General features: G+C 38.3%; 1 protein-coding gene across 1 annotated transcript in view; it reads right to left on the bottom strand.

The window, feature by feature from the left end:
• Positions 1–1,814: 1,814 nt before the first annotated feature.
• col9a1c (collagen, type IX, alpha 1c) overlaps positions 1,815–8,887 on the bottom strand; it is a 52,591-nt gene continuing 45,518 nt past the window's right edge. Inside the window, exons 25-38 of the mRNA XM_030147333.1 lie at positions 8,559–8,612; positions 8,283–8,327; positions 8,086–8,139; positions 7,944–7,997; positions 7,753–7,806; positions 6,598–6,669; positions 6,459–6,494; positions 6,334–6,378; positions 6,190–6,222; positions 5,801–5,947; positions 5,545–5,599; positions 4,444–4,629; positions 3,847–3,933; positions 1,815–2,679 (exon numbers count right to left, since the gene is read on the bottom strand). Coding sequence (XP_030003193.1) covers positions 2,477–2,679; positions 3,847–3,933; positions 4,444–4,629; positions 5,545–5,599; positions 5,801–5,947; positions 6,190–6,222; positions 6,334–6,378; positions 6,459–6,494; positions 6,598–6,669; positions 7,753–7,806; positions 7,944–7,997; positions 8,086–8,139; positions 8,283–8,327; positions 8,559–8,612 — 1,125 coding nt within the window. The 3' untranslated portion in view covers positions 1,815–2,476. The remainder of the gene's footprint in view (positions 2,680–3,846; positions 3,934–4,443; positions 4,630–5,544; positions 5,600–5,800; positions 5,948–6,189; positions 6,223–6,333; positions 6,379–6,458; positions 6,495–6,597; positions 6,670–7,752; positions 7,807–7,943; positions 7,998–8,085; positions 8,140–8,282; positions 8,328–8,558; positions 8,613–8,887) is intronic.

Here is an 8,887-nt window from a genome sequence, read left to right as displayed (position 1 = left end):
CAAATGCTGAAGTGAGAGTTGGGGAGGGTACTGGGCTTAAAAAGCCTATTTCAGGGGGTACTCCACTGTAAAAAGTTTGAGAACCACTGCATTAAATTAAGTCAAACTCTGCCAAGTATTGTTCCACTTTCCGAACCCACATGCTCCCTTCTGCACATGCTCTGTTCCATCAAGCAGCAGATAGGCCACGCCTCCTCATACACCTGCAGGGAAAAAAGGTAAATGGAAAAATGGAAAGAGGAGGTGGAGGAAGACAGAGCAGAAACCCCACACTAGTGTGAAAATGACCAGAGACTGGTCATATTAATACATTTCAATAATTCAGGTAAAATCCAGTTCATCAGCATTTCAGCAGCATCAAATGAGTCTTATTTGGACGTTCAGTGAACATGGAAATGGTGTCACTTTCTACAGCCTTGATTCAATAATAAAACCCATGTAATTTGACGAATGACAGAGGTTGTAACTGCTTATTTTTATGTTCCGGTAATCATATATTTTACTGAAAAGGTCATTTTTTTCTTCACTTTTCTTTGTTTTGATGTAAAAATCTTTGAATTCACTCCGAGGTTTCATGGATTTCTACATCATCAATAAATGAAATATAGGAAAATGCCTGTTTTCTCTTTAAAAAAAAAGGTGAAATGTAGAGGATAATATCGCAATTAATGTTAATAAATCACTTAGGAAAGATTCAATGTAGGGAAAAATAATTTAGAAGTTAACATAAAAATACTTATGGTTCTTTAAGGGTTAAGACCATTTCATTATTGTTTTAATCAAATTCAAGACTGAGTTTTGGCCAAATCATTGTATTCTTATTAGATGTGATTACATTTTGGGAAAAGTAGGTCAAAGTTAAATTTTTTTAAATACATTTTTTAAATCTTTTTTTTTTTTTTTTCCAGTTGCTTATAATGGGTGACAATTCACATGTCTGTAGCGGCAAAACTGTTGGTTGAATTCATACCAAACTGGGTTTACAGATTGCCAGTGACCCAGAATAGATGTGGTTACATTTTGGGAAAAGTAGGTCAAAGTTCAAATTTTTAATAAATTAAAAAAAAAAAAAAAATCTCCTGTTTACTTATAATGGCCAAAATTTCAAATGTCTATAAAAACATCAATTTTGTTTCAATTTACGCCAAACTTGGCACATATATCGAGGTAAATGGTATGCTGACATCAGCACACACATAGACATGATGACATCAGCTGGATCGATGCCAAAATAAGCTGCAATACGTGCGAGGGGCGGGGTTTGTTGTGCCTGGAACCACCTGTTCAAGGTTTGTATGTGAACAAAAATGATAAAATAATGAATATGCCATCTCATCCTGCTGATACAGGGTTTATGCAGGACTAACCACTGCACCACTGGGTCAGTACTGGTAGGTCTTATCATGTACCATTCACTAGTCTATGGTTAAGATGTTTAATATCCTCACAGAGGTCTGATTTTTAATGGAACCAACAAAATAGTTGTTTATTCATGAAATTGAACCATTTCCCCCTTCAGAAACCCCCAAAGTGAATAGGTCTACCATCTTACATCTTTAGTTTATACATTTTTAATTTAACTCTAAGGAAATTTACCCTCGTCCAAAGCCATTCAGTAAATCCTATATTTGTTTCCTCTGTATACCTTATATGTTTCTGGGTGCTAGCTTCAGTTGTTTTTTCCCACCTGGATAATTTAGTAAGCACATTTTAAAGGATATGTTGGCTTTACATGTTTTGTTTTTTGTTGTCTACATTACAATGTAAATAAACATTTCCAAAACACATCACTTTATTACATAGACTGAAAAAGAACATTAGTATGAAACAATCAGGCAAACATTCTGGAAATGTAAAAGACATATTGCTGGAGACGTCAGCTCTGGTCTGCAGTTGAACAGAAATGTCACTATAATAATATGAACATGTTTTGTTTTGGAAGCAAACACTTGGCGTGACTTCCCTCTATAGTTTTCTAATTGGCTCATCAATGCAGTGGAGACGTTATGGGACCAGGTTTAGTGTTCTGTTGGACAGAAGGCTTTATTTGGAGCAACAGCGTTAGAGAAGAGGCTGAAGAATGCTTTTCAATGAGCTTATTCAGGGAATAAAAAAGTACATGCAAGAGGGATTTACAAAGATGTACCTTTAGAATGTTTTAGAGGTGGTCGGTTTGTCTCGCTGATAGAACAGCATTAAAGGTCAGGGGTGAGGAGGGTTTGGGCTGCAGACCTGTCGTCAGCTGGGTACATCACTTTGGCATCAGTAGCAGCTATCTTTGAGTACACCCCATCAGATAAGCTCTTACTAAAATCACATACAGTTAAATTGTCTTTACAGTATTCTACAATTGTGCCTTGTCTCTGTTTCCCTTTGTGTCTTGGAGATCCACGGTTCCAGTGGAGACAAGACTAAAGCATGTGGACTTGTGAGAAACCCTTAGACATGGTCACTGGATGCTGACATCTGCAGTGTCTCATGGATTTTTGTAGCTGGCAGACTTCTTTCCGCTGACCATATAGAGAGGTGGAATTCTGCCTATACAGGTTGAAGGGTCACAAAGGCCAGGGGGCCCTGATGGACCCCTCGGACCAGATGCGCCTGGGGTGCCAGGGCTCCCCGTCTCACCACGTTCTCCATCTTTGCCATCTTTGCCAATACCAGGAGCACCTGCAGCACCTAGACACGACCAAGAAAACACAGTAAACATGATCAAAGTCATCCATAATGGGTAAAAAATGAATATACAATAACTACTGTTTGTCTCGCACATATATTCAGCCAAGTATAAAGTCACCAGGGTTTATTTAATTTTCTGCAGGATTCTATTTGTTTATATTTTCCAGAGGGCATTCATTTTTGGCTCGAACAGGTAGCATGAGTCTAAAATAAAGTGATTGTGTAGGTGTATGTATAAAGAAGGTGCAGTCATTACTTAGTCCCACCTGAGAGTTCACCATTCAACTGCAAAGCACATAGTTTAGTTCGAAGGTTTATGAAGAAATGTGTTCTCAAAGAAATAAATAGGAACATTACCTCATAAAGACTAAAGAAGAAAAACTCTTTTAATTAAGAGCAAAGACCTTGTAGTTATGAATCACAAACTTTAGATCTAGTTATTGATCATAGTCACTTAAGAAATGAAAACATATTCACATTAAACAGAAAAACCAGTGAATTTCAATCCAATGATGTCTTATTCATTAAATGTAGTAATATGTGATACATTGTGTGTGCACGTATTGTCTACTTTTGGACTTCGAGTCTGCAAATAAAATAAACGATTAAATACATATATATGAATAGAAGACATGCATAACCACTCTCATTCAAGTTCAAGTATGTTCCTCAGGTTTACTTGGTAAATATTTCTCTACTATCAACATGCTAATATAAGGTTTGTTTTCAATGAAATTGCACTGTGAACTATAAGTGTTGTGCAAATAAACCTATATGTAGTTTATACTGTTTAATATTAGTTATGCAGTACAAGCTCACTTTAAGGAGTGTCTAAAGAATACACTTTTTTAAGTAAAGGGTAGCTATAGGAAGCCAATTAGCATTTTGCTAAAGGTATTTAGCTTTTCCTAGAAACCTGTTGAGCACAACATATGATAACTTACCTCAGTAAAGTAAGTTAACTAGTTAAACTGTATAGATGTGGTTAACTCCTCTATACTGACTCTTTGTCTGCACGTGTTCCCTATTCTGTAAAAATGGTTACGTTCTCTTTAAAAGTACCGCTCGAACTGTAGCATCATTTCGAATTCCTTATGCGAAAAATAAAAAGTTAAAGTATTTTATTATTAATTCTAATGCTGATAATGAAAATATTTCTCCTCATACCTGGAGCTCCTGGTGCACCTGGGCTTCCTTTAATTCCGACGCCGTCCTCTCCCTTGTCTCCTTTATCTCCCTTTTCTCCAGCGTCCCCTGCAGAACAGAACAGCACATAGAGAACCCTTAAATTAATGTGGAGATGAAACAGAGAGGCACAGTGTTTTCACAGCTATGGGCATGGAATTAGCATACTTAATGGCTCCATTCTGATTCAGCTTTGTTTAGCGGATCACTGATTGTATAATCTTATGCCTGGCTAAATCCCTTCCATTCTGAGAGCCCTCCTCATAACTTCTTTGAGCATGCTGTGACAGTGGGAAGACAGAGGCGTACTGCCAGGCTCTTAAGGCTTCATTTAATTTCTTGCTACTAGATTCACGGCATGAGTTCTGGATGCTCTCCAGGAAAATAAATGAAAACACAAAGCTGTCACAGTAGCATTACATGTTTATCACATCCTGCTAAAACACACTGAGTATCTGAAAACCACTGAAGAGTCCTCGAAAGAGAATGTAGCGTCTATGTTTGCCTCCTAGCACTGAGATTAAACTGTAGGAGCCCAGGACTAAGTAACACTATGTGCATTTTAAACACCACACTGACCTTTTTTACCCGGTGCTCCTGGAAGGCCAAAGAACCCTGGAGGGCCTTTGGGACCCATTGCCCCTGCGGCTCCTGCTGGTCCAGCTGGTCCAGGCTCTCCGGGAGGGCCTGCTGGTCCAGGAGTACCAGGGGCACCGATGGGTGCTGGTTTCTTCAGGAGCTCTTTCTTGAATTCTGATAATTGTTCTAGATGAGCAAAGACAGAAAATCCAACAGGACAGCAGTTAATGTTTATCTGTGATGAAATAGATTGTCACTGGTTGTGTTTACATGGATTTAAATGTCTGGTTTTGAAGTACTGTGATATTGTGTTTGTGTGTGTAGACAGAACATTCTAATCCAACTATATTATTTTGAGAAACTAAATTATCAACAAGATTAAAGAAACTTCGACACTAATGCATGTACATATTATTTTCTGACTTCTGCCAAATGATGGGGATTCAGCCAAGTTATGTAACGTCACAGAAACACAAACAGTGATGGAAGAGAAAATGTTTGGCTTTTGGAACAAAGAAGAAACTAAATATTATATGTGGGAAATACAGATCAACTATATAGTGCAAAAAACAAAATTAAAACAAACAAAAAACTCTGCTTTTATATTTATGAAGCCTGGTTTTCAGAAAAAACTTTTTCTGTAAATCTGTAGTCATAGCGGGGGGGGAGGGGCATAAACGTACTGCGTTTCATAAGTGCCATTACAAACGCAACAGCCGTGTGAAAATGAAAGTAAAACTTTACTTTGAAGTCCAACTCCCGGCTTCTATGTCTCCTTTTTTTACTGTGGAACTTGCACAAAATTTTCACATCTTCTAACATATGTCCACTGGGCCCCCTGGAAATGCTAGGTCCCATGAATTTGTCATGCCCCCCCGCCTTTACGGCACCCCAGCCAGTATGTACATGGAAGCAGGTAAAGTCACAGTCCATTACTATGTTACCAAATATCAAAACCAACGAAGTGGTCATTGTTAATTACTTTTAGGTTAGTCTAACAGTTACAGTGTTCTAGTACAGTATACCATCATTACTAGACATACAGCATCCATGTAAATACACAGATTAAATGAGTGCATATTGTAAGTCAACAAAATGTACCTTCAACAACAGCAGCACATATTTCTCGAAGCTGTTCATCGGCCACCTTTGGACCCTGTGAATAACACAATGGAGAAGGTTGCAAAATCATGGCATCATGTGACTTTAGCCACTGCAGAGAAAACACAATAATGTGATGAAACACAGAAACATTTTCTATATTGTATTGATTACACCGTTATATCAGAATATACCTCAGGCTGTCTGACTACTGAGTTCAACAAATGTCTGCTGCAGTACATGTGCAGATACTTACAGGTAGGCCCCTGGGACCTGGTGCTCCAGGAAGACCTGGTTCTCCCTCCAGCCCTCGGGCACCCTGTGGTCCAGCTAACCCCTCGTGGCCTGGCTGACCTGGTCTACCTTCAGCTCCTGTGGCTCCTCTTATGCCTTTCTCTCCACGCTGAAGGCAAAAGAATGATTACAACTCTGAAATGAGCAGCATGTCCACATGTACAAACATTACAGTAGCAGAGAATATAGAATAGATTATAAATGCTTGAAAGTGCATTACAGTTATATTGTTTTTTGTACAGTCTTATACAAAGTGTAATACGCTAGAGTTCTTAGTAGTAGGATAATCTCTTCAAAAACATCTTAGGCAGTACCATTTAAATAAAGGGGGTAGCAGGACTAATTTTTTACCTCTCCTTTGAGTCCAGTAACACCAGGAGGGCCCTGAAACACACAAACACCCAATGACTTCTTCTAAAACCAATGACAGTCTGTGGCATGTGTAGCTTTGTTTCATTTGTAACATATATAAGACAATCAGTCACTGTGTCCTACCTGGTCTCCTTTAACTCCAGGATCTCCGGCCATACCAGTGTCCCCCTGTCCAAAACGGTAACATGGTAAGAATGCTGCTAGACTGTTAGCTCTATGTTTATAATGCAGATTGTTGTTGTTCTTACCAGACTTCCTTTTGGTCCCATGGGTCCCATGGGTCCCTGAACAGGCACAATAGATTGTTATTATGTGCTATACTTTTCAACACTTCAACATCATGGACTTTAGATGTGTAAAGCAAGAGTAGATTCTGATTTCTCTAACCTGATCACCTTTGTGTCCCGTATGACCCTTCAGTCCCTTTGCACCAGTGCTACCTTTATCTCCTTTGTCACCCTGAAAATACATGTTATATCAGAAATGAGTCACGAATTTGACTTCAGCCTCAACTTCCAGATCATAAAGTATTTAAAACTCAGCTTGAATTTCACCATTAGTCGCCTTTCTTGGATTTGTTTTCATTGGACTTTTAATGTCTTCGTATTTCCCTCAAGCCAAAAAACACATTTTATTTACAAAGCACAGCATAATAAATTGTCTTAACCACAGATGCATTGTTGATCAGTCATAAAGTAACTCATTACCGTCAGTGAGTGTGAGAGGAAAGTGTGTTTGTCGCCTACAGGTAGGCAGCAAGATACCCATCATTATCATGATTTATCTGAAAGGATCTACTTCAGCTGATTAAAAAAGCTAAAAGTAAAAACAGTATGAGCTGAAGCTAACAGTTCTGTTACAGTTAGGTATATAAGCCACTTAAAATATGTATAAGGGTTTTAAATACTACTGAGGACATTAAAGATGGCATCAAATTTGAGAGAGCACAATCACTTTAACTATAAGGTTGGGACTTGGAGATGTTGGTCTGGACTTGGGACTTATCTTGGGTTATAATGTGCAGCTTTTAGTTTTAGCATTTTGTCATTATTGGGGACTTCTTGGTCTTAACTCAGGATTTGCAGTCTTGACATGGGACTTTATGTGGGACCAGCTTGCATTGTCTGGTGTCTTTATTCAGGACTTGTTTGGTCTTGACTTGGACCTTGATGTACTGCTCTTGGCTTGTGTCTTGGGACTTGCTGGACTTGATGAGAGACTTCCATGTTTTAGTTTCTGTCGTCATTCAGGACTTATTTGGTCTTGACTTGGGACTTGTCCTGATGTGGGCCTTGATGTGGGTATTGCTAGTTTTGGTTTGGTCTTATTTTGGGACATGCTGGTCTTGTGACTTGAGAATCCATATGCCAGATATGAGAATTTCTTGGGGCTTGGTAAACACTGATTTGGTTTTCTATCCATCTTCTCTATTAATGAAGTTTAGACTTTTTAATGCCAGTAATCTATAACTGACCCCTTTAAAAGTGTAATTCATGAGTGAACATGTGCTATTAAATGTGACCTTCTATAATAATGTTTTACCTGGATTCCTGGAGGACCTGCAGGCCCCACTGGCCCCTGCTTTCCGGTTTCACCCTAGAATTTTAAGCACAGACTAATCATCATGTGATAACAACGTACCTTAATCCTCTATAACTAAGAAGACCTCATATATAAGAATAAATGGAACAGAACGGATGGAAATCTATGCCTGAAATGAAAGGTAAACTCACAGTAGCTCCTTTATCTCCTGGTTTTCCATCTTCTCCTGGAGCTCCAGTCTCACCCTGTGCAAATCACGTAAGTCTGTGATCTGGTTTTCCAATAATAAATAAACAAATAAAGATAATGAGAGATTAATGAAAAAAATCTCACAGTTTTTCCGGGAAGTCCAACTGGTCCAATGGCTCCCACGTCACCAGCGTCGCCCTGAAGCCACAACAGTAATCATGTCGGTTATCAAATTCTTAGTTCAATTCACTCTGTACAAAAACATTATCTCTATAACAATGTATTAGTGCAGAAAAAAGTGTATCCTATGTGGGCATTCCTCATTAAATGGTTCTAATTACCTTTGCACCAGCGGGTCCGACTACTCCCTGCTTCCCTGGCAGCCCCTGAAAAAAAACAGCACAGGAAAAAACCTAAGAGAAGACTTCTTCACACAAACTTTTTTATGTGAGAAAAGGGTAAAATGTATGACTGAACTTCATACATAATTGTATTTACACAGTGCTCTCTGTCCTCTTTCCTAGAATATAAGTACAGGCTGTATATAGAGATAACAGACTTTTACAGACTCTGTTATTGAAACAGAAACTGTAAGAATAAAAGGAAATTGGACTTACTGGAATACCCACAATCCCCCGAATACCAGAGGCTCCAGGAGTACCAGGCTCTCCCTGTAGAGTAGATTGAATGTTGATGAACACATCACCATAACTAGATAGAAATGCATGTAATATTATTATTATTATTATTGATACTATAATTAGTTCCATATTGTCTCCTTTTTTAGAAATTAAGGGCAAAAGTTTCCAACCATTTAAAAAACAGTGAACTCTTAATCAAAGTTAAAAACAATGAGTGAAAAACTAACAGAACCAATAACTGTATGAGGTTATAGTTTTTAATTAGATTCAAGTGTTAAAAGAGAAGAAGAAAGAAAATGTTTTGA

This window comes from Sphaeramia orbicularis, chromosome 11, assembly GCF_902148855.1.
Source record: "Sphaeramia orbicularis chromosome 11, fSphaOr1.1, whole genome shotgun sequence".
Classification (NCBI taxonomy): domain Eukaryota; kingdom Metazoa; phylum Chordata; class Actinopteri; order Kurtiformes; family Apogonidae; genus Sphaeramia; species Sphaeramia orbicularis.
This window is presented reverse-complemented; position numbering and strand designations above follow the sequence as displayed.